We start from the raw sequence: 24,411 nt of genomic DNA on the forward strand, positions 1-24,411 counted from the left end.
AATCACTGCTTCCCCAGGTCGCTGCTGGCCTGCCAGCAGCAGGGGCGACTGTGCCAACCACTTCCCAAGCTCTTTGTGTCCCCGCCGTCATCTGAATCATCAGTTCGGGATGCATCCACATTCACGAGAAGCCTTTCTGAAACGCTCCCTTCCCTAGGCTGGCGTATTCGTGTAGGGTTTGTCACCTTCTATAGGTAACAGCTCTATATTTTTCCAAGTGACAAGTGCAAGAGCGTCTGTTCCTCGAGGCGGGCACACTTTGGGTGCCGCTCCAAGGTGACTCAACAGCTCACAGGTCTCCGCAGTAACAGCAGCAGGACAGGCCACGGCAGCTCCCCCTCACCGACCCCAAAGGTTCTGCCTCCCGCTGCCACGCGGTGGCTGAGGTACCTCAGAAACCTAGAGAGGAGTCGGACATTGCCCAAAACCTCGGCCGGAGGCCGCGGGTCCGCCACCCCCCACACCCCCGGCGGGGCCCGAAGGCCTCAGGACGGGGTGGACACCACACACACACGACACACCCGCAGGACACTTTGTCTCAAGAGCGGCTCTCCCCCGTAACCGGCCGCACCGGAGGGGCCCGGCTGGGCGGCCCCTTCCCCTCAGGCCGAGGCGAGCCCCGAGCGGGGAGCGGGGCCCGGGGCGGGGGGGTTGGGGTGTGACAGGACCCAGCGCCACCGCCCCGCCGCTCCCCAAGATGGCGGCAAGACCGAACGCGCCGGCCCCGCCCCCGCGGGGGAGGGGTGTGTGTGTGGGGGGGGGGCGGGAGCGGGCTACGTCCCCATGGCAACGCGGGGCGAGCGGCCGGGGGGCGGGGCTTCGCCGGGCTGGTGCGCGCGCGCGCGCTTCCGGGCTGGCCCCGGCGGTGACGTGTCCGCGGGCTGACAGCGCCGGGTGGCGGCGGGGGCCGCGCGCCAGGCGGCCGCTTCCGGTGAGCACCCGGGACCCCCACCCCCCACCCCGCCCCTCTCCACCGCGGTTGCCACGGCGACGGTTTCTGTGGGGGCATGGGCCGTGCTCCTGCTCCCCCCCCCCCCGCCCCGGGACCTCCCGAACGGCCGCACCGGTGCCCCCCCCACACACCCCCCCCGGGCCCTCAGGGCCCAGCGCCGAGCCTGCCATGCCGGGTCCTCGCCGCCGGCCCAGCCCGGTGAGGGGGCGGGCGGCGGCTCCGGTCGCACCGGGGGGGGGCGAAGGGCTGAGCCCGGCGTGCGAGGCCGCTGCCAGGAGGAGCCCCTCGCCCTTTGGGGTTGGATGTGGCGGTAACCGGCGCGGGGGGCAGCCGCCGCGGTACCGGGCAGCATCACCCTGCCGTTGGTGCTGCCGAAGGGGGGGCGGAACCAAAGCGTGTCTGTTAATTACTGCCCGGAATGAAATGGGAAATGAAACGGGGGCTTGTGCGTGAGGAAACAATGAGGCTTTTTGTGAAAAGGAGTTATGAGGAGCTTTGCGTAGCCGCCTGTGACAGGAGATGAGCCTCGAAAAGTGGCATAACTTGCCGTGAAGTCAAGAACAAAATGGAGATGCATTAATGGTTGTGGGGAATAAAACTCTAAATGTCTTTAGCAGCCATGGTGCAGGTAGAGCGTGTGAAGAAGCAGCTTCCAGAAAGGACCACGTTTTGTTCTGTGCGTTGGAAATACTCCACGTGTGTGGGTTTTGAAACATGCGGGATGCAAACTGGAGGACTTACTCCTGTCTCATTCAGAGCAGAGAGTCAGAGACACTTGACATGTTTTTCCATCTTTGATATAAGAACAGACCATGCTGTCACATTCAAAAAAAAAAAGAGGGGAAGATCAACAAGGGTTGCAGGTTGATCCTCTGCAGTTTACTGTTGAGGTCACTGGTTTCATGGGGTTTGTTCTGTTCTTTCTTCTCAGGGAGTTTGGATTAAGCAGTTTCAGACAAACAGGCTCCACTCAACCAAAACAATGTTTGCAGATTTGGACTATGATATTGAGGAAGATAAACTGTGAGTATTTTGCTTGTCTTGTCCTGGTTTGTGCGTACAATAGAAATAGTCTTTGCAGACAAGACCTAATGGGAGTGGATAAATTTACCTGCTCCTGACGCTGCGTGCTGGAGAGTCAGTCTTGCTGTTTGGTCCTGATTTCTTGCTCCTTCCGGGGATGGGGGAGGAGGCATCACTGTGCTGATGAGCAAAGGAAAACACTTTCTGTTGCTCTACAGTGACTACCCTGCATTTCTGATTACGAAGCAGTACTGACAAACCTTCTGTAAATTAGTGACCTTAGCCAGAAAAAAAAATATTTATAATGGAAGGAAGAGAATTAAGAGACAAGAAGTGGAGAGAAAGAGAAACTCTGGAGTACTTAGATCTGTAAGGAGGGAAACACTGGCATTTCCTGCACATGTAACAGGTTTGATGAGATTAGCACTTAATTTAACATGGAGCACTTGTCTTGCACCTCATTTATATTGTGCAAGTTTTCCTCTCACTCCAGCACCAAGAGCAGATGAAACACTCTCTAAAACATGACAGTGTTTCCTCAGTGCTTAGTGAAGGAGGAGGGTGTCTCTCTCACCTCTAATCCTTGCATGCAGTCTCAAAAAAGGTAGCCCAAAAGGTCTTTTTGCTGGCCTGTGCTGATTATCTCCGCCATAGAGTCTAGGTGATGAATTCAAATATGCGGTGCCCATTATGTTTTCAGTTTGTATCCACTCAGATGCCAGAGCTGTTTCATACACGTGCAGCTCTGCCTGCCGTGTTCAGTTGTTCATTCCCCCTTTCTCATTGTAGGGGGATCCCCACTGTACCTGGGACAGTGACCCTGAAGAAAGACTCTCAGAACCTGATCGGGATCAGCATTGGGGGAGGAGCACAGTACTGCCCTTGCCTCTACATTGTCCAGGTGGGCACTCAGGGAGAAGGAATAAAACCAGCTTTGTAAAATAACGTTGGCCTGAGAGATGGAAATTGTAGAGAGTCCTATGCTATTTGTTTTTCTCGAAGTGGGAGACATCATCTCACTTTTCCAGTGAGTAAAATTTCCTTACCCTAGTACCTAATGGGTGTGGAAGAATTAAAATAAAGATTCTGAAATTATCCTTCTCCCTGGAGAGTGTGTTAGAAATCACAGGGGAACGGTGTGACGTTCTCAACATCAAGAAATCCTACACTTGAGGATGTATGTCTTGGAGGCAAGAACTTCCTGAGGGAACAAGATGATCAGCCTGCCTCTTAGTTAGGAAAGGGGAAAAACCGCAGCTTCACCATGAACAAAATGCAACCGAGTGAAATAGGAGGAATGTCCCTTTTTTGTTCTTTAGCTCTGCATTCAACTTCCTCTTTCTCTCAGTTCCAGACTACCTGTGCTCTTTCTCCTCTCCACTAGGTATTTGATAACACTCCAGCAGCCTTAGATGGCACCGTAGCAGCTGGTGATGAAATCACAGGAGTGAATGGGAAGTCTGTCAAAGGGAAGACCAAGGTGGAGGTGGCCAAGATGATACAGATGGTAAAGGTGAGAGGTAGGAGGGGGCCACTGGAGCTTCTGGGTCGTAGTTGACAGTTTATTGTCCATTGGTAAAGGAAGCCACTGCTACTTGCTTGCAGCACAGCAGTGTTGGATTCTTTCTTTCTACAGGGAGAGGTGACGATACACTACAACAAGCTTCAGGCTGACCCAAAGCAGGGCAAGTCTTTGGATATTGGTAAGATCGATTTCTTTCTCCCTAGAATGTTAAAATGACACGGAGGAGTAAAAGATTGGTCCCAGCTAAACTCAAAATAAAATTCTGGTTCCGTTTTTCCTCTTAACTCAGTCACTTTCAAATGGAAGCTGTCAAAGGGAATTACAGATTTAAAAAAAATCTTTCCCTGATTTCTTGAAATAGTCTTTAAGGTTAAATTGAGGCATGACTGTTGTTGCAGGAGGCTTGTTTTTCTGCGCTGTGTTTAGCATGGATGATGAAAGTAGGTAGCAACTAGATAATAATTTAATGTATTTATTTTTAATACATGTAAGTTATGCTGACCTATTGAGATTTTCAGCTGTGCACATAAATGTGTCTATTGAAAAACAGTGGTTGCAGTTTCTCAGCCTGGAGAACAGTGATGAAATACCTATCTATGCTGAGTTTTGTACAACTGTAAATTTACAGGAGAGAGGCTTTATTCCTAAAACAAAGTGTGTCTTTTGAACTAAGTCTACACAGCTGTCTCCTTTATGTGGTCTACCTTTCTCACTTTCCTAAAAAATCTATCTATTCTTTGTGCTTTCATTTCTTTTCATGGTGATTAAGGTTCTAATGAATTGTCAGGGGTTCAGGAAAATTGTGAGGAGTGAGATGAATTTCTGAGGAAACAGAAGTGATGTGAGAATATGATATTTTCCAGAGATGATGAACACCCTGGCTCCAGCTGAGTTCTTGGGAGCTGCAGGCACTTGGCACCCCTGCAAGTTCGCCTCTAAATGTAGCTGAGTCATCTGATTCCAAAGAGGACGTAACTGTCTCTAGTAATTTGCAGGGTATGACCACCAAAGACAGAAATGAATTCCATCAAGGGCTGACAAAAGGGTTTAACTAAGATCCAAAAGATAAAAGTAAGCGAAGGGATGACCTTGAACATTAAATCCTATTGGTCTTGCTTTCAGCCTTGTCTCCTAACTTCAGTTGAAGTAATACAGCAAGGAGCATAAGCAAAGTTTTAATTCCAAATGTCATGATAGGTAGCTTATAGCAAAATGATTGATTGGAATAGTCTTCCAAAAGAAGTGCTGGAGCTGCATTGACTGAAGTATACAGGATGTGAGAGCAGAACAGACAGAAGATAGAAGGTGTGCTGTGCACGGCTGGACCAAACTACTAGTTTCTGTGGTGGTATTTTTCTGCTCACTACCTCAATAGTGAGTTAAGTTCAGACCGGCCAGTTTATTCAATGTCTGGGAGAGAGGTGAAGTATGCTAGCGTGCTTTTCATGCCCATGGAAATGACCCTGATTCTGGTTTGCAACTCTCGTTTGGCCTTTAGTACTGAAGAAGGTAAAGCATCGACTGGTAGAGAACATGAGCTCAGGGACAGCAGATGCCCTGGGGTTAAGCCGAGCCATACTCTGCAATGGTAAGTATTGCCCAGGAGGACGTTTTCTTAAGGGAACACTTACCCTTTTGTGTTGACCTGCTTTTTACTGTTCCTCACGTGTTCCACATTATTCCTTCGTAATTCTTCCCTTCTGCTGTGATTGCCTCTGCCCTTCCTGAGTGATATATCCTGTTGTTGGGTCCATTTAAATGTTACCGATGGTCAAATTAATGTCAAGTGGGGACCCACTTAGTGAATGCTAATAGGTGATGACCCCACACTGTAAAATAAGTTTGCAGTTATTTTAAAAGCGTCTCATGTTGGACCAGGGGATGGGCGTTAAGAGGTGAAGGTAAATTTGAACCAAAGCTATGAAACTGGCGTTTTTCCAGTTGATGAGGTCTTAACTGTGTCCTGGGTTTGACTCTTGTAATACTGTATTGTCATCCATTTAGATGGGCTGGTAAAGAGACTGGAGGAGCTGGAGAGGACTGCGGAGTTATACAAAGGTAAACTGTGTCTTGCATCAGACACCGGATGGGAGGGAAGGATGCCTCTGTTATGTTTCAGTGAAATGACTTAAGTGCTTTTTCTGGCTTCCATCACAGGCTTGACAGAGCACACCAAGAGTCTTCTCAGAGCTTTCTTTGAGCTGTCCCAGACACACAGAGGTAAAGAGTCTGAGCGAAGGGAGCAGATTTCTTTGACTTCCAGTTTCAGGAGTTTTAGTCAGTACTTAGATGTGCGATTCCCTCGCCCAAAGAAAACTAAATGTTGCAGAAATGATCTAGGAAGGGCTGTCCTCCTGGAATTAGCAGTCACGGTGCTAACACAGGCCCTGTCTTTCACATGAGACATTCTGATCTGCCAACTTCTGGTCTTCAGGGAGCATCATTCCCCAGCTGAGTGCAAGGTTATGGGAAGTAGTTGTAATACTGGAGGCAAGATTCTTCTCCAGGGTCAACTTCTTTCATCTGTTTTGTATTTATTCCAGCATTTGGAGACGTTTTCTCTGTCATTGGTGTACGGGAGCCACAACCTGCTGCCAGTGAAGCCTTTGTGAAATTTGCTGATGCCCATCGCAACATTGAGAAGTTTGGGATTCACCTTTTGAAAACAATTAAGCCGGTAAAAAATTTAACCATAGAAGTAAAGGGTCTGGAAAAGAGGGGAACCTAGAAGGGCAGAAGCCTGTCTTTGAAGGTGTGGTCTTAAAGATCATTCATTGTGGGAAGAACTGTCCTTGCTTTCCTTCATAAAGAGCCTAAGAGGTAGCATAATAAATATATCAATCTTGTCCTTTTGACTTTTGCACATGGGTGCAGTCCTGTCCTTTTGTTTTGGGGATGAATGAGTAGTTTGATCAGTGTAGTCCCTAGAGCCCTTTCCCTGATATTGGTACCCGTAATTAAAAGATATCACTACATTTAAAAGAGTTTAGATCAGCAGTCCAGGAACAATTTAAAGATTTCAATCAATATATTTGAGCGATAGTCTCCAGGGGATCTGTCCACTGAGTTTAGCAAAGAGAGGATTAAATGTTGATTTGGGCACCACTTTCTGTGCCGTCTTGGATGGCCAGCGTTGGGTAGTGGGCCTTTTGAATCAGGGAGAGCAGCTTCCAGAACTAATTGACACCGAAACAAGGTGAATCGAAAAAAAGATAAATTCAGACTACAAGTGAGGCACGCATTTCTAACACTGGAACTACTTGCCAGTGACAGTAATGGATGCTCTAACCATGGCAATTCTGAGTCAAGATCAAACGTTTTCTTTCAGATACGCTCTAGTTCAAAAAAGAGTTAACTCGAGACTGTCTCATGACCTGTGCTGGTTAGAAGGTTGCAGTTGATGAATTGTAGTCATGCTTTTTGGTCTTAGATTCAGCAACATGATATTTCCCTTGCAGATGCTTACTGACTTGAATACATATCTGAATAAAGCCATCCCTGATACAAGGCTGACTATCAAAAAATACCTGGACGTCAAGTTTGAATATTTGGTGAGCTGCTTGCATTTTTTTTTTTTTTTTTTTTTAAGTGCTGGTTGAAATTAAGTTTCATAGAATCGTAGCCTGAAAGTCACATATAGCCTATATGATCACATATCTATCCTCCCACAATCCATGTGAGAATGCATTATTTTTTCCAAATTTTGTCTATTGTCAGATTACTCAGATTCAGACAAGTGCTTTTAACCCAATAGTTCTCACTGTTAAGAAAGATCTCCCAGAATCCAGATGGCTTATTTTGTACATGACCAACTTAATTTCCTTATTTATTTGTAAAGAGTTCCTGTGCAGCTTATGCTCTTGAACTCCCCTAAAATAGCTCTCCAGCCCATAATTTTGAAGTAGTTTTCAACAGTCTTTTTTTAGCCAAATTAAACAGCTGTCAAATCACATTGGCTTTCATTTAGACCATGCCTTTTTTTTAACTCCTCCATTCCACTCAGCCCTTGTTTTCTACACACAAAAAGGGCAGGGTTGTTAAGTGCATCTTTCTCTAACTGTAGGAATCTATTTCCTTTTACCAGTTGAGAGAAGTATTTGGAGCTGCAGCCCGAAGGCAAGTGAATATGGCAGCATCTCTTCCCACATCAGTCCTTCCCACAATTCATCTTTTTTTTTCCCCCACTTAATTTATTACCTCCTTGTAATTTTCTGGTACTGTGTTTTCCCAAACGGTACATGAACGCAGGATTTTTCTCTTACTTAGGTTATATTTATCCAAATATTTGCTCCTGTAATATAAATAATAAGCACCTCCTCTTTCCCCCACTGTTTTCTCTCCCCATCTTTCTCTAAATAGATTTTCTTTCCTCCTGGGATGTTTAATATACTCTGATCCCACTGTGTTTTCCCCAGTGTCCCTAGCTGCAGCACTGAAGGAAGGCTTGAAATGGTTCAACCCTGGGGTTATGGGTGATGATGAAATCACTTTGAATTCTTAATATTTCCTTCTTGTTTTGCTTTTATTTTCTTTTTATTTTAAATTCTGCGAAGTCCTACTGCCTGAAAGTCAAAGAGATGGATGATGAAGAGTACAGCTGCATTGTGAGTACCAGCCCTGTGGCAGTGACAACTGCATTCTCTTGTTTCTGCAGCTTCCCCGCGCACGTTGCCTTACAAATGCAAAAGCACCCCTGTGCCTGCACGCACCCAAACTAATGAACACATACTGAGAATTACACACATTCCTTCTTAACTTATTAGAAACTGGAGATCCTTAAATGCTAACTAGGAAGCACTGCGCCAATAACGGTCATGAATTACTGGTGCTGTGGGATATTAGAGGCCCCAGACGTCTCCTCTGCAGTTTGTTTGCTTGGTGGTAGCCTGTCTCAGCATTTAAGTAATATTAGCTTGTGTAAGGAGGATTAAGGTGTTACCTTCACAGATTCCATTTGTGTGTAGTGTACAGCTTATCATTAATTCTCGAGTTGTTTCTGAGAAATGGAGGTCTAGCTTCTCTAGCAAAACATGTGAAAGCTGCATTTGTAGCTGAGGGATATGGATTAAAGTATCTCTCTTAACAATAGGTTTTTCCTAAAAATACAGAATTTAAAACTGGGAGACTTAAAAAAAAAAACTGTGGCAACATTCTCCAGTAACAGTTCACTGTCTCATTAGAGTTTTGCAACTAATCCTTGGCAGCTCTGTTTAAGATAGGTAAAAGTGTCCCCTACATGCCCAGTTTCCCTGCATAAAAGTAAGATCTTGTTTTATCTTCGATACTAATCTCAGAGCAGGGATTTGAATTTTTGGAATGCCCAATTCCCAGTGTCAGGAAGGAATAAAACTTCCCTAACACCACATTTAATTCTATCTTTCCTGCTAAATGGGTCAGGAAGGAATAAAACTTCCCTAACACAACATTTAATTATATCCTTCCTGCTAAATGGGAAGGAAGGAATCCCAGTTTTTCCCAGCAGAGTAACATCTCTGGGTTTTGGCGCATGCAGCATGCATTACCAAGCCATAATCAGTAACACAGATTTTTATATATGTTATGTTTACAGGTGTGAGATAAGAATGCTGGTTTGCTGACAGACCTAACCCCTTTCTCAGAACTATCTTGGAGAACAGTGTCTAGTTCCCTCCCTGATGGTTCCCAGCATTGTGTCTGGATACCCCAGGGTTCCCTGTGTAGATGTGTAATATATTACACAATCCGTGTAGAGCGAAGCTTGCAGAGGAGGGCAGAATTTTTTGTGCGTTTGATAGGAATTGATATATTCCTCAGACCCCAGAGTTGTTCGTAGTGCCTGTCTTAACAGTTCAGGTAAGAAGCCGTGCCACTTTCTCCATGCTGGGTTGAAAGGTGCCTGTCCTTTTGTCCTTGCTTGGTAGCGATGCCTTTCCTTACCGCGGTTGGTGCGTGTTTGGCCTTCGAACTGGTGCCGTTGACCACCAGTTGTTGACGTGGCTCGGCGTTCCTCGTGTTCCGTGCTTCCTGACTGCAGTTGCAGTGAGCCTGAGAGAGGGCTGTAGTAACCCAAGGTCACTGTAAGTCCGCATGGGTAGGCAGACTCCGTGTGCAAGCCCTGTTGTGGGAGCCTCAAACGGCGCCGCGTTTTTGGCAGGCTCTGGGTGAACCCCTCTACCGGGTCAGCACTGGGAACTATGAATACCGCCTAATCCTACGCTGCCGGCAGGAGGCTCGCACGCGCTTTGCCAAGATGAGGAAGGACGTGCTAGAGAAAATAGAGCTCCTGGACCAGAAACATGGTGAGTACCACTGCTGTGTCCAGCAGCTGCAGGGGTCGGGCAGGTGTGGTTTTGGCCTTCACGCTCCCCCTTCGTCTCAGCTCAGAAATCTTTGCTGAAAAACCCTTCTGTGACCGCGCCCGAGACATCTGCCCTCAGAGGCCAAAAGAGATTAATGTGTAGGAGACTGTAACTAATCCTGGCAAGGGAGGCTCGATCACGGCCTTCATGGTTTGCTTGTGAATGGGGTTTTCGCCTGATTTGTCCCCAACTTGTCTCCCCTGCAGTGCAAGACATCGTGTTCCAGCTTCAACGTTTTGTCTCCACGATGTCCAAGTACTATGATGACTGCTACGCCGTGCTCCGAGATGCAGATGTCTTCCCCATTGAGGTGGATCTCGCCCGCACTACTCTCAGCTATGGGCAGAAGGACACCTACACGGATGGGGCAGAAGACGACGAAGGAGGAAGTGAGAGAGAGGGTAGTGGGAAGGAGGATGCAAACGGTGAAAAGCTCATTGATGATGCCTGAGTGTGCCAGCGTGGCCAGAGGAAAGACTTTGCAGACTGTTATAAAAACATGTATTTTACATGGCGATTCATCCTCAGTGACTTTCTGTGTATGTCCAGCCTGGGACTCCTCCTCTGCTTTCGGGGAGGGGGGGGTGCGTGGCTGGTTGGATCGGGACCAACCTCTGCTTTCCTCTCTCATCCCGTGCTTGTTTGCCTGGATGTTCCTTTTTGCCCCCGAGACTCCTGCTGCCCACCTGGGGTACTGAGGTGCGGGGAGGAAGATCCCCTAGCACAGCACACCGCCGTGTGACTCTGCGTGCAGACAGGACACTGCCGAGCGCGTGGGGCGCACCGCTCCCCTCCAATTAAACATCTGCAGATGCTTACGAGTGGCAAGAACAGCCCCCTTCTGGCCCCCCCTTGTGCTATGGGAAAGCGTTAGCACCAGCATTGTTTTTTTCACCCCGCTGCCTCGCTGTCTTCAAGATTCCCATTCTCTGGCCTATTTTAAGCTGCTTCTGTCTCTTCCATCTGTCCCCGTGGGCTGCAGGACGGATTTTTGCAGGATGATCACTCTCGCTGCACCCAGATCTTTGTGCCACTGCTTTTAAGAAATAGGAGCAAGTCCGAACGGATGCCTAGATCATGGTGGTACACGGGATCTGATCAGCCCCCCGCCCCAGGCACGGGGCTGGAGGAAGCTCTCATACACTGGGCTGCTGCAAAGATGTACAAGTCTCTTCCCCTGACTCCTGGCTACCGTCGTCTTCACGGTCCCTGAGCTCCTGCACAGCTGGCACCACCTGCATGCTCTGTAGCTACACCCCAGCGCTAGAGCCCTGCAGGATGTGGCTCTGCCCTTCCCTGAGGGAAGGAAGGACCTGGCTCAGGAAGGAGCCCCCCCTGCTCGGCAGAGACGCTGAGGTGAGCGTGCTTGTCTGAGGAGTAGCAGCAAGGCCGCACGCATTTCCTTTCCATTGTTCTCTCTCTTACGGCTCCTTGCGACGGACAATAACCAAACGTACTTCTTGAGGAGGTGCAGCCAGTCCTGCACGCTCTTCCCTTGTGCAGGTGCCAGGAGGAGCCACCTTAGAACTGCAAAGGAGACGTCCCATCCTTGAACTAAAGAGGAGTGACAGGAAGCATTAGGGAGAGAGGAAGACATGGCCTGTGGGCAGAGGCTTTGAGATTTTTTTTTTTAGTGCCAAGTGTGACTAGCATATCACCTCCTGCTCTGCTCTCTGCACAACCATTGTGTGCTGCCTCCGGGCCAGCCAGAAGCAGTAGCTAACGTCCCATTCCCCAGCACAAGGGAAGGGGGGAAAGGAAAACCGAAGTAATTGAGGGTGCTGCTTTCCTCCTTCCTTTTCTTTTCTCCCTCCATCCCTGTGGGCTGATCCCAGATGCAGGTGGCACTTTCTCTTTTAGCAGGCAGCACAACTGCCAGGAGCAATGTGCTTCTCGGAGGCAAGGGTTTTGACTTCTCTGTCATTACATTCTAGTGGTAGTGAGAGAGGTTATTTAAGGGCATTAATTTATCATGGAGATGTTTGTTTTGTTTTTTCTCTTTGGTTTGTTTTTGGAGCTTCATCATCTCTGTGGGTGCCTAGAAGCAAGCCATCCATGGTCAAGCTGCTCTGGAAGATTTAAACGGACTCTGATGTACTGACTGTTGTCTCGAATAAAGAAAAATGTGACATTCCATTTCCTGCCCTTCATGGGTTTTCTTTAGTGTTTTTTTTTCCTCATCCTCCATTGGTTTTAATCTTAAAATATAACGATGGGAAGGAGTGTCATGTGCTGGCCATTATTTTCTTACTCATACTGGTGGACGAGCTCTGTGCCAAGAGGCAGTGGTCACTGCGGCACAGGTTTCCAGAGGAGGAAGCTTATAAATGCTGTAGCGAGGCCAGTCCTCCATGTCACACCAGCCTCTCTGCATCTTGGCTTTCCAGGGGATACACCAGCCTTGTAAAGCCACCCGTTTCCTCGGTCCTGCCCAGTGGTATCCTTGCACCCCTCCTTGGCCAGCTTCTCCACACGGCTCAGCAGTGGCATCGCAAGCTTGAGCTGATGCTGAAGTCCCTGATCCTCTTTCAGAGCTGTTCATTGCACCAAAATACGAAGCAGTTAAGAGGAACCATGAAAATGCTTCAGCAGAGCCTGCCTGAAAGCTAACTATGAAAAGTGGAAAGCAGTGTAGCCAGGTTTTTTGCAGCCTGACTGAGGAAGAGGTCTGGGTATCTTACAGCACTGACTGGAGTTGAGATCTTGTCCCCTAAGGGCTTTTGTGTACTTTTGTGAAAAGATTCAAGAGCAGGAGGCTTAGTGGGAAATGTTGACTGGTGACGAGGAAACAGAGGGGACCTTGTTCTAGTGACCTGCCTGGTGCTGACAAGGGCAGTTGTTTTCACACTGTGGACCTTGGACCTCTGGGGAAGTTGCGAGCCCCTGCTTGGAGCGGGTAGTGGTGTGAATAAATAAAACCTGGCCTGGGGAACAGGGGTTTGGGGCGGCTGGGGAAAGAGCTGCAGAGCAGAAACGGGTGACCCTCCCTCATGGGGAGGGGAGAGCAGGCTTGAGGAGCAGTGCGTGACAGCCTACAGGGCTCCATCACCCTTGCTGCTGCTCATTCTCATTCCTGCTCATTCTGCCAGAGCTTTGCATCTGGGGTTCGTCGCGGTGCTCAGTCGGATTTGGGGTGTTTCTAAGGTGGTTTGAATCGGAAAAAAGCTGAAAGTCAGTGCTGTGACTGGCTAACTGACAGAGCTAACAGCAGCAGTGTTGGCTGTGGTGGAACAGGGCACAGCCCTTTGGGGTTTACCTTCTGCTCTCCACTTTCCAATTCTTATGTCTCTTCTTAAACCGACATTCCTCAGCAGCTTTATCTTTGCTCATTTACTGTTGCCTGTGCTTGGGAGCATCTCGAATGAAACCCTTTCCTTCAAGACCGCGCTCCCTCTCATGGTTTAAATGGCTTTATGGGTCCTGCAAGCTTCGCCCATTACCTATTGATTTGTAGTCGCTCTGGTCTGAAATGAAACACCCATTTTGATGGTCCCACGAGCTGCCTTCCCTGTAGCCCTCTGCTTAGTTTTTGATCCCTCGCTATAGTCACAGGTTCCCCTGGGGCCTCTGAGGTGAAACAGTTCAGGAAACCGGAAGAAAAGGCTTAGGCTGGGAGTGTTTATAAAAGATCCAGTCCTAAAGCAGCTTAGGAGTGGTTTAAGCATGCCAGGGAAGGTTGTCCTCTCTGAATCTAGAAATCCACCACTGCAGCGGGGGTGAGAGGGTCATGCCTGCCTTACCACGTGCTCAGCACCCTCGTTAGCGGCACCCGGGGGCTGCGGCTTCTCCTTCTGCCTTACCTTTGATTCCTTTACACAAGGGGGTGTTCTCTATTTAAAAGGCAAACACACACACACGCGGCTGGTGCCGTTCCTGCCGAGTGGATAATCGCTTGGGACACGGTCATTTACCTGCCCTGAAACCTCCGCCCCCACAGGGGCCAAGTTCCTACGTCAACAGGACTCACTTCAGCCTAGATAAAGCTGTCTCACTGCCATACCTGTCGGCGAGGCTCCGTCTCATGGCTGCTCACCTAATGGCATTAGTCTTGCTCGGGTGTCTTCTTCTTGCGCCTCAGCAGCGGCCTCCGACTCAGCACTTACCGACTTGGACGAGCAGCATCGTGTGTCACTGCCCCGGCTTTACCGCCTACAAAAGATGCTCCAGGCAGCGATGGTTGGAGCCGGTGTCCCACCAGCCTGGCAGTGCCCGAGGGAGGTTCTGCAGGGACCTCAGGGTCTGCCCCCCTGCTGGCTGCAGCTGGGGGTGGCCCTGGGGTGACAGCTATGAACTACACCCCCTCCTCGACCCACTGCCAGCTCGGCTCGCGCTAGCCCGACCGTGGAAGTGGGGCGGAGGAAACACTGACACCAGACCAAAGCGTACCAGATCTGATTACAAAGAGTCTCTAATTGTTTGTGTTCTGTATTGTGACAATGCAGAAGGAAAAGGAGAGTCCTTGGCAGCCTCTTCAAAAGACTTTCTCCAGGGCTGGTTGGGAAGTGAGGAAAGAAGATTATATGTTTTTTTTTTTTTTTTTCTTTTTGGTGTTTGGGCTGCTCTGAGCCTGTGTTGTACCAGCATGGGTGCAGGATGCAAGTAGACATATCACTGGGTGGGTATGTGGACATATGTACATAAGGACCAGCTATTCTTATTCCTCTCCCTCTTATTTCTTACACGGGCTTTTGTCTCAACTTTCTCCACCCCATATCCCACCTACCCTCCCACACTGAGGTGCATGCAAACAAGGCCAGTTTTAGACATCCCTGTCCTTCTGCCCTGGCTAAAACCGTTCCCTCTCCACCGTCTGGTCAGCATTGCTGCCATCTCGTGCCAACACCTCCCCATCCCCCTCGGGACACCCGCCTCCCTCCCCACTCTGCTCCTCTGCCACGTGGTTGGCCTCCTCGCTGGCTGCCACCGCGGCGTTGTCGCTGCTGTGGCCCGGCTGGTGGTTGTCGCTGCTGTGCTCCTCAGCTTCCTGCACATCGGACTCTGCCTCCTCTGTGTCGCTCCCACCGCCCGCGGAGGGGTTCTTCTCTGGGGGAGGCTCCTTCTTCTTCCCTTGGTCCAGGCAGCAGTAGGTGGCCGTGGCCAGGAAGAGAGCGGAGAGCACCACCTCTGAGCCCGCCAGGTAGAAGATCACCTCGTAGTTCTTGAGAGCGTCAACCAAGCGGCCTGAGGGTTGGAGAAGTGAGACAGTCAGCCCGAGCCTACGCACCCCTGCACAGACAGCCCAGCACGGGCGGGCAGCACCTGCATTTGGCTGAGGACCCATTTCTCAAGGGAAGAGCAAGAAGCCTGACTACCTAAAAAAAAAAAAAAAAATCACCCTGGGCAAAAGCCACACTGTACCACCAGTGACAGTACTGTAAGAGTGCGGGGTTGGTGTTTTCCCTTATTTGGACAAGGTTAAATAATCGTGACACACTGATGTTATGGTTGTGTCGTGGTGGGCCTATCTTCTTGCCAAGGTGAGACGAGCCTCTGAGGACTTAGCTTGTCCAGTCCCAGAAAAGAAACAAAATTTGAGAGGCTTCCTTAAGTTCTCGTGTCAGGAAAACATTCAGAGGGGGAGAAAAAACATCTCTTTGGCAGAGAAATCCCTTCGGTTGGCCCACACCTGATGATTTCTCTGCCAAAGAGATGTTCTCAGTGGATCTTCTGAATGCACTGGAGCTGGCAATGAAGGGAGGGTTCCCAGTCCTCAATGCTGGGGAGCCTGAGCAGCCAGTGGTCAGGGTGTCACCCACTGAGCTAGGACAGGACCGTGGTGACCAGAGGCTCCATCCCGGTCCCGCATGCTCCTGACTGCACATGCTGCCCCCCTGGTCCCAGCCGCAGGGCGCGCCGAGGTGCCTCCCGGAGCAGTCATGGGAGGCAGGCGGCGAATTCCTCGGCGGGTGAATGTGCCCCCGCTCACCCAAGCCGGATGGCGAGCGAGGAGCCTGCGTGCACGCACGCACACGTGTGTGTGTGTGTGTGTGTGTGTGTGTGTGTGTGTGTGTGCAGCTTATCCTGTGCCAAACCCCCCTCAGCCCCACGGAGCGGGAAGCAGCTCAGGAGGATTACACCAAACAAAGCTACTTTGTTCAGCACCCCCCCACCCCTCCTTCCCTTCTTCCAGCCGAGACCGCTCCCCCGACTCGGAGCTGGGGGGTTTGCCAGCACACTCGAGCTTCCTGTACAAGGAGGGGGTCCTGCTGGTCCCCTGGGGAGAGAGGTGGGAACCACGACTTGGCTCCCCCCAACACCGTTCCTTGGTGACCCTGCACCCCACTGCGTGCGTGCACGGTACCAAGGCAGAGCCGAACTGAGGCAGGAGGGCTGAGGGGTGTCCCCATCACCACCCACTGGTGTGCCTTGCTCCAAGAAGCAAGATGCTGTTAAACCCCCCTCTCCCTCTACGATTTCTCTGCAGCAGCCTCTGAGACACGCATTTCTTTGACCCTCCTTGGCCTGGGACTGCTGACTGCCCCACAGCTTGTAAGATGTAACGTGAATTATTGTGAAATTCGAGAGGGTCTTCTCTTGGCCACCAATTTTTACCTGAGGACTGGGAGGAAGTCGCTGGAGGTGGGTTTTGCTCATAACGGGTGGTATGTGCTGGGGAAAAGATCAGTCACGCAGAGGTCTTCACTGATGGGCTTTAGCCCGCGTGTTGCAGCTGATGGGAGTGCAGGAAGCAAGGGAGTGGTCCCTACCTAAGGGTTTGTCCATGGTCTGTCCCTGACCCTTCCGCACAAATCACACATGCAGGAGACTGTGCTTCATTTGGAAATGATCTTTTGGCATGGTTTGGCTTTCTCGGAACTGATGAGACACTTAACAGGAACCTACACCAGCCTCTTAAGTGAAGGGTCTCTCTCACATTCAACAGCCTACTTATGGGCTGTTTGTGGGGCATGGACCTTACCAGGGCCTGTGGCCTAAACCAGACTGCTTGAGAAGCTGTGAGTGTCTCAATCCTCTTAAAAAAAAAAGTAACAGTAAATGCTTCAGGTGGCTCTACAAACTGTTTTGAATTGATCGACACCAAAATGCCCGTGCCTTGGGGCTGGGACCAACACAAACTGAGGTCATTATTCACAGCAGCAATCAAAAGGCCATGGGCGCCAAGGAGGACTTGAAAGATCCTTGCCTTGTCCTACTGAAGACTCTCAAATGTTTGCCTGCAGCACGTGCCTGCCCCTACCAATCCCATGATTTTATGCAACATTTGCAGCTGTTGCAAAACCCAACGCGGCAGCGAAGGCAGAGACCTGGATCCCACCATAGACCAGGGGGATGTGCCGCTGATCAGAATCGAGGGACACTGGAAGCCATGCCACTCTGGATAGCTCGGTGTGCCTGCCGTCACTCAGGTCTCTGAGCAAAGCAGAGAGAGAGATCTCACTTGCCATCTTCTGCCCCTGCTCAGATTCAGTGTGGTGGTGCGTGGAGTGAGACTGGGAGCTCTCCCTTCAGATCTCATCTTCCAGAGGAAATTCAAAGTTGAGAAATAGGGTCTTTCTTCGAGTACCGTGCCCACGCCCGATACCTGCAATACCATTTGGGGAACGGCAGCCGAACAAATCACCCGTGATTTGCAGCAAGAGACCTACCTGCAGAGGGTGGGCCGATGAGCACAGCAAAAGCCTCAATCAGTAGGACCAGCCCGATGGCGCTGGAGAACTTCTGGGAGCCCACGATGGCCATCAGCACCTCGAACTGCAGTGCCCCCACCATGCCGTAAGAGATGCCAAAAAAGACGCAGAAGATGACCAGCCCTGTGTAGTTGCTAGCCCTGGCACTGCAGATGTCTGTCAAGCCATTGAAGAGCATGGAAAAGCTGAACAGGTACGCCACGTGCGGGCGGACCCACTTCAACCCTGCCACCATGCCGCAGGCCGGGCGGGCGAAGATGTCTATGAAACCAATGATGGAGAGCAAGAACGCAGCCTCTGTGTCTGGTACGCCCGTGTCCTTGGCGTAGTTGACCAGCAATATGGGGGGCACAAAGAGACCTAAGACGAGGATGAACTTTGAAATAGTGTAAATTATAAACCCTCGGTTGGAAAAGATACTAAAATCCAGAAGCTTCTTTCCTTTCTTGGGCTTCTTCTTGGCTTTCTTGGTTTTCTTGGTTCCATCAGTGGTGCTGATTCCCTCCTCTGATTTCCCTCCTATGGGAAGCATCTCCTTGGCTTCGTATTTGTCCTGAGCTTTCCCCATCTTCCGCTTCATGCCCATATCCAGGGGTCTCATGACTGCCCCACAAGTGCAGCAGTTAAGCAGAAGGCCCCCCATGATAAGGAACCCTCCTCGCCAACCAAACTTCTCCAGCAGCACTTGCCCCAGTGGAGAGAGGGAGGAAAGGAAGACAGGGCTCCCAGCAGCAGCCAGTCCATTGGCAAGAGGCCGGCGCTTGTCAAAGTAGGTGCCCAGCATGATCAGTGAGGGCTGGAAGTTCAACGCCATACCCAGACCTACATGAGGGTGAGAGCCAGGAGAGAGACAGGGAGGGCAAGAACGTGAGACATGGTTTGCGACAAGCTGAAAGCTCCCCTCCAGACTATCCTAGTTCTGAAGTCCCATGTTGGGATTCGTGTGTTCCTCACAAGCCTCTGCTCCTTCACGTGGCGGGTTGCCCCTGGAGAAGATGGGCTAGACCAGCCTGGCTACGTGAAGTGTATTTGAATCAGGTAGCTGTTTAGACAGGCCCTGTGCCTTAAACAGGAACTTTGCCTCTCTCCCTAACCACTATATACTGATGCCACCTCAGTTGCCATGATCACTGAGCATCACTTATGTTTCTTCCGTCCCTCTCAACTCAACCACAGGCCCTGCCTGTTTAGATTCAGCAGATGCATCTCCCACAGGTGCAACACTCAGGACTAGATGCCTCCTGTGAGCAGCTGCGAATAGGTGAGGGAAGACCTGATGCCAGACGTGGCAATGCTAAAGAGAGATAAAACATGGTCTTGGCTCTTCCCCTGGCAAGTCTGTGCCTCCCCCACCTCCTGGGGCTCTCACCTGTCAGCACGCCCGCTGTCAGATAAAGCTCGATGATGTTGGTGGTAAAAGATGCCAGGATCATCCCAGAGGAAGCTAGCAGCCCACCAATGAGCATCACAGGCCGGCAGCCAAACTGGTTCACCATGATGCTGCATACTGGTCCTGGGAGGAAGCAGAGGAGACAGAGTAAGAGATCAGAAGGAGACAGGACAACTGGGAAGGGGCAGACAGCCCAGGCAGGGCACTCAGGGAAGATGAAACCCTAATGACAGAGATCACTACTTGGCTGCTTAGATACCCCTCCACCGGACCCGGCCAAGGGAAAGAGGCTGTGATGTAAAGACATCTGCTTCACTCTGCCTTCAATCCCCTCTTCCCTGGGAACAAGAGGGGCTTGGTGTGACAGGGGCAGAACTTCAGCAGTGGGAGCAAACCCCATGTCAACTGTCTGAGAGGCAGTTGGGGTGACCTCAGAGGTCTCCTGGGGCAGAGGAAACAGGGACAAGAAATGCAGCACGCTTCTAGAAGAGAAGTGTTAAGGACAATTGTATTCTGCATGTTGGCTCATGTCTGGGCCAGCGAGTGTGAGGAGAGCCCCTGGGGACATGGTCTGGGCCCGTAGCAGGGTGGGGAAGGCACAAGTTGGGCAGGGGGAAAGTGTGTCCAAGCATCACCTGTCCCGTAGAGCATGGCCAGCATGATGGAGGAGATCCAGGCTGTGTCACTATAGCCCACGTGGAAATCTTTCATAAGCTCCTTGAAGTAGACACTGACGGCTTTTGGGAAGGCATAGGAGAAGCCGGTGATCACAAAACAGCCGAGGAGCACGATCCAGCCCCAGCCACCATCCGGGGGCTTCACAGGAGCTGGGAGCTGCCCTTCCTCTGGGTCAGGTCTCCCCATTGTCTAGCCTGGGAGGGGAAAGGCAGGCTGAGATGAGGTAGGGCAACAGAGAGGGAGAGAAAGAGAGAGAAATCTCCAGGCACTGCAAGAAGAGAAGAGCCAAGCAGACAAACATTTACTACAAGGTTTCTCTCCATGCCCACCATCTCCAAGCTCCGAGAGCCTCACTGGGGGGGCCACATCATTTCTCTGCACCTTCATCCTGCCAAGGCAAGGCAGGATTGCTTCGGAGTGCGAGGTCAAACCACAGCTGGGCAGAGGTGGGAAGCTCCCCCTGAGTTTGGGCAGCCCACAGCTCCGTAACCCTTGGTCAGATGCAGCCGAGCAGGGTCACAGCTTCTATCCAAGACCGGAGAGCTGCGTTTGACATTGGTGGGGCATCAGGATCTGCAGCACCTCGCTTGCTGCATATCCAGCCTTGCCTGCAGACTGGTGCAAGGTGAGAGCCAGCAATGTGAACCCCTTCGGGCTCCCAAGTTCTTCCTTTGAGCCTCTCCCGTCCCAGTCTGCTCCAGCTGGGAACCCTCCAGGACCTTCCGTGCTTCAGAAGCCTCCAGCAGTGAGGTACAGGAGATCCATGAAGCCCGCTGTGCTCTCCTCTGGGAGGCCCCGGTGCACAGCCCTCTCCCTCACCCTCCCTTCCCTGCCGTGAGGGGACAGATTTGGGAAATGGGTGAAGGGGGAGAGCACGGCAAACCATGGTTATTTGCATGCCAGAGAGATTAGGGTTCTGTACCTACATGGAGGGACCGGAACAAAGCCTAAGGGGGGAGAAGGAGGGAATTAGAGGGGATGTCTTGTGAGTCGCTCTTGGGGCTCTTAAGCTGCCCAGGAATTTTGCTCCAGTTGGCTGCTGTGGGTATGTTTTTCTGATTTCTCCCTCAGGCACCAGGTCTCTGCCACACTCCTCCCAGCACCATTGGCCTCAGTTTCTTGGTCAGTCAGGCTTATTTTCACACCTGTATGCAAAACCATCACCGGACTTTGATTACAGATGCTCTTAAGTAGCATCAGACAGGCATTAGAAAGCGGGGGGGGGGCTTTCTCCATGCCTGAGCTGGGCTTTATTGGGTCCGGTTTGCCCTACCACTGTCCTGATGGCAGTACACTCCCAAGGTGGGTCCTCTCCCCTCCCCAGCTCCCTTGGCTGAAGGACTAAGAGATGGTGGCAATGTCCCCCCAATATCCCTTGGCACTGGCATGTGTGGGAAATGCCATCAGTCACATACTGACTGAAGACTGCCGAGGGGACAAGGACATTCTTATGGACAGGACACACAGGGCTAGCACCTGGGAGTTTTGGATCTGGGTGCATTTTTCAAGGAAGTCCCTCTTCTTTGTGCCCTCCAAGCAATGGGGACAACTTGACCTGATTCCCATAGCTGCTGTTGCTCTGCATGTTAAACAAGTGCAAATCCTTTAGGCAAAAGTATGAGTGGCACAAGTTGGGGCAGAGCCCAGATAAAGGGCTCTTGCTTGGCAAGAGGCAGTCCTACCCCATGATACCCCTGAATCTTGCAGAAGAGGAGGGCAACAGCTCTTTCTCAGGCTGCAGGAGGTTCAACATGCAGAGACAAGGCTGGAAACAGGGCTGGGAATTGCTCTGAGAGGGGTCCAAAACTGTAGTGTAGGGGATGCTAGAAGAAGGACTTGCGTAACAAGACAACTAGGTCAGTTCTGGACCTCTCAGTAAAGGACATGGCACCTGTACCCACTGTGCATCAACATGAGGAGGCACAAAACGGTCTTGGCCAGTTGATTTTAGTCAGGTGCCCAAGCCAAGGTTGACCTGTGGAGGGAAGGGTGGGATTAGAGTCACCAGCTGCCCTCAGCAGTATCCCTCCTTCCCCTTCTTTCAGGACCCTTGATCCTGAATATTCAGGGGAGGTTGTTCAGTGCAGCACATAGGGATCTGCCACCACCATGGGTCCCTGCAGCAGAGCTCCCCAAACCTTCAGGACGCCGTCAGTCATTAAAAAATGAGCAGGATCTGGCTCTGAGCATGGATTGGGGCAGCTCTTCTGGATGGCCATATCCTAAGAGCTCTTGGGCTGAACCAGAGGGGCCAGCACTGGCTACTCCAGTCTCTCCCCTCCATCCCAGGTCTCAGGGACTGTGAGAAGGAGCAGAGGCATGAACTAAGAACACGGTGCTATAAAGACATTTTCAAGGCAAAGAATCATTGCAAGGAAGAAAAGATCAATTATACACTCTCCAGACTCCCATACCTCCCTGCTCGCACTCTTTCTAGTGTTATCTGGATCACTGGTGCCCAAACAGCCAGACTGAACAGTCCTGCTTAGCTTCTGCCCTTACCTGCCCGCTGCTCCTCTCCCTGACTGACAATCTAGGTGCAGCTGTACAAAAGGTGACCTGTTGCAAAAACACAACGATTTCTCAATCAGTGCTGGTGCTCCATTACTGCACCATCTGCTACACATAGCTACTCAAATAAGAGTGGCTACCAGAAAACATACCCTGAGCCTTTTTATCCAAGCCCCTCTCCCAGGCTCCCTCTTCTTGATCTCGTTCTGCACCACAAATGAAATGAATCAATCAAACCATTGCAATTCATTGTTTTTCCCCCCCTCCAGCTTCCTAGCAAGAAAATATTTGTCCATCTGTGGCATGCTCTTTGGAGATTTCTATAGCATCACCTGTCAATGATGAGTCAACAGCATCTGATTTCAAAGAGCACACTAGACAAATATCCATCAGTATTGTTTGAGTTTGGAGCCGGATGGGTACCTCTGCAGGAGCTACTTGCTCGGTGCTACAGAACCATACAGCAAAGCATGAAAGGGCTTTTACCTTTTTTCAGCTAGATGTTGGCTGAAAAAGACGAAATGCACTAATGAAGCTCACCCGTGGAGATGCCTCTAAAACGAATATGCTATATGGCACAGTGCTGCTGAAGATTTATCCCAGCTCTAAGCCAGGCAGTTCAGAGCTGCCTGTTCTTAACACCGCAGCACATACACTAACTCTTCTGCTCACAGCTACACACGGTGGTCACACCATGTACCCTGCACCTGCCTTTGCACAATTTACAGCTTGCTATTATTTCCTCCTCAGTTAAGGAGCTTTATTCACAGGTAAAAATACCACGTGTAGGTTCACATGCACCTAAAAGCTTATCAGCATGGGTGCCTGCCCTTCCCTGTGCGTGAGAGGTAACGGGGCCAGAGCAGGCACTGCCACAGAGCTAGCTGCAGGTGGGTGCCTGGAAAAAACTTGTGCTGACACCAGAAGTCACAAGCCCAGGTTGGGAGGGTGAAGGCCACAGCAGGTTCAGCCATAGCTGTCTGTCCCTGGACATGCACGGAGCAGCCAGTGCTGGACGATGCCCAGCAAAGCCCCACTCTGCCAGGCAAGCTGCATCCAGGAGGGTCCACATAAACGCTAGGATGGCTCCTAGCGCTTCCACACAGTATGGATTGGGGTGGAGCTGTCTGTTTATTAAACGCAAGGACCACAGTTTGTACCTCCAGCCTCCCCAGCCCCGGGAAAGCATTTGTTGGAGAATTAAACGAGTGCCGGCCTGGGACGAGCAGTCCCCTTGGCAGCCCGTGCCAGGACACAAGCATCCCTACACACCACTGACCTGCGCAACGAAGCAGTGACCTCCCAAGCACGGGCTGAGCCCCCGAGGGCCGAGCAGACCTGTCAGCAGAACTCCCTTCTCCCTCTAGCTGGCACTTCCCAGCTCCGGACGAGGATGCCTGGTTAGATGGTCCCGCTGGCTCCTTGCTCCATGGTGGGCACGCCGTCAGCTAGGCACGGAGCGATGCCTGCGGGAATCCAGCACTTGTCGAGCAGTTGCTTGTGCCCCAACTCCTTTCTTTGGGGCAACTACTTCCTCACTGGAGAGCTAATCCCCCTCTCAGCCTGCTTTCCTCCAGCTCCAGCGCTGCCTAGCAAAGCTGCCTGTAGCCGATCCGGAGGATGCCCCGTGCAGGGGACCCCCTTGTCTCCTGCGGGTGCAGGTAGTGCCCCACGGTGCTCCCAGCGTGGATGTGGGTCAGCAGCTGCTTATGGTTTCAGATCGGCAGAGACTGGCGGGTGCTGAGCGGGCAGAAAGCACTTCTCCACTTTTAAGAGGCTTTTCCAGCCAATGGGGAGGAGGTGACTGCCTGCCACGGCCCGAATCCCCCAGTAATCCTGCTGCCCAGGGGCTCCTTGCCTTTCCCCCAGCAGAGCAGGGCAGGCTAGCAGGGACAGATTCGGAAGGGCTGAGGCAGGAGGAAGCAGTGCAAGGGTAAGGGGTGCCGGTAATGGACCCAGATGGGAGGGAGGGACCCAGGGAGGGGGACGATGGAGGGTGAGGGCACGGGCCCATGCTTCAGTAAGGGGCAAAATGGGGGGAAGGGACTGCTTTCAAAGCCCCCCCCCACCACTTCCTCAGCCGTCAGCCTGAAGGATGGAGAAGCACTGGCATGTATTTGCAGGGCAGGCGCCCAGCAGAGGAGGAGGACAAGGTGGACCGGCTGAGGAGTTGCCACCAGCCATGGCTCAAAGCGCCAGATCCAGCCCATGCCTGGCAGCTCCCTAACCTCCCCCCGACAAAAAAAAAAACCCCAACCCCTGCTCAGCGGCTGCCACCCATAAAGGGGGCCTGGCAGGTGCCAGGGATGAGTCAAGCCTCCAGCCACACACGGGGGAACCTGTTT

At 51.3% G+C, this 24,411-nt stretch overlaps 2 protein-coding genes across 10 annotated transcripts; one reads left to right on the top strand and one right to left on the bottom strand.

The window, feature by feature from the left end:
* Positions 1 to 829: 829 nt before the first annotated feature.
* PICK1 (protein interacting with PRKCA 1) lies at positions 830 to 11,974 on the top strand. 2 transcript variants are annotated; one of them, XM_042792450.1, is made up of 13 exons: positions 830 to 931; positions 1,884 to 1,975; positions 2,765 to 2,876; positions 3,360 to 3,488; positions 3,612 to 3,678; positions 4,999 to 5,088; positions 5,505 to 5,558; positions 5,658 to 5,720; positions 6,044 to 6,177; positions 6,959 to 7,051; positions 8,054 to 8,104; positions 9,634 to 9,778; positions 10,045 to 11,974. In XM_042792450.1, the coding sequence occupies exons 2-13, from the start codon at positions 1,935 to 1,937 to the stop codon at positions 10,287 to 10,289; spliced, it is 1,224 nt and encodes a 407-aa protein (XP_042648384.1). In that variant the 5' UTR covers positions 830 to 931; positions 1,884 to 1,934; the 3' UTR covers positions 10,290 to 11,974. The 2 variants fall into 2 exon arrangements, with proteins under 2 accessions (XP_042648384.1, XP_042648383.1); XM_042792449.1 differs by lacking the exon at positions 830 to 931 and adding an exon at positions 1,050 to 1,150.
* A 2,271-nt stretch (positions 11,975 to 14,245) lies between these two features.
* On the bottom strand, positions 14,246 to 23,817 carry SLC16A8 (solute carrier family 16 member 8). Of its 8 annotated transcripts, none has more exons than XM_032996783.2 (7): positions 23,346 to 23,817; positions 22,219 to 22,272; positions 22,058 to 22,114; positions 19,513 to 19,768; positions 18,857 to 19,000; positions 17,446 to 18,309; positions 14,246 to 15,019 (listed from the first exon to the last, which is right to left on the bottom strand). In XM_032996783.2, exons 4-7 carry the CDS (start codon positions 19,739 to 19,741, stop codon positions 14,625 to 14,627), a joined length of 1,632 nt encoding a protein of 543 aa, XP_032852674.1. In that variant the 5' UTR covers positions 19,742 to 19,768; positions 22,058 to 22,114; positions 22,219 to 22,272; positions 23,346 to 23,817; the 3' UTR covers positions 14,246 to 14,624. The 8 variants fall into 8 exon arrangements, with proteins under 8 accessions (XP_032852674.1, XP_032852675.1, XP_032852673.1 ...); XM_032996784.2 differs by lacking the exon at positions 23,346 to 23,817 and adding an exon at positions 22,553 to 22,791 and having other exon boundaries at positions 19,513 to 19,749; XM_032996782.2 differs by lacking the exon at positions 23,346 to 23,817 and adding an exon at positions 22,553 to 22,791.
* Between the last annotated feature and the right edge of the window lie 594 nt (positions 23,818 to 24,411).

Source organism: Tyto alba, unplaced genomic scaffold (assembly GCF_018691265.1).
Source record: "Tyto alba isolate M040663 unplaced genomic scaffold, T.alba_DEE_v4.0 Super-Scaffold_2, whole genome shotgun sequence".
Classification (NCBI taxonomy): Eukaryota; Metazoa; Chordata; class Aves; order Strigiformes; family Tytonidae; genus Tyto; species Tyto alba.

Bases quoted from the DNA above. Each gene is read 5' to 3' on its own strand.
- PICK1 (XM_042792449.1), top strand. From the start codon at position 1,121: ATGCCGGGTCCTCGCCGCCGGCCCAGCCCG. The intron at 6,178-6,958 runs GTAAAAAATTTA...TTTCCCTTGCAG, and splicing joins TTTTGAAAACAATTAAGCCG to ATGCTTACTGACTTGAATAC. The intron at 9,779-10,044 runs GTGAGTACCACT...TCTCCCCTGCAG, and splicing joins GCTCCTGGACCAGAAACATG to TGCAAGACATCGTGTTCCAG.
- SLC16A8 (XM_032996780.2), bottom strand. From the start codon at position 19,741: ATGGGGAGACCTGACCCAGAGGAAGGGCAGCTCCCAGCTCCTGTGAAG. The intron at 18,310-18,856 runs GTGAGAGCCCCA...ACCCTCATGTAG, and splicing joins GACAGCGGGCGTGCTGACAG to GTCTGGGTATGGCGTTGAAC. The intron at 15,020-17,445 runs GTAGGTCTCTTG...TCCAACCCTCAG, and splicing joins CATCGGCCCACCCTCTGCAG to GCCGCTTGGTTGACGCTCTC.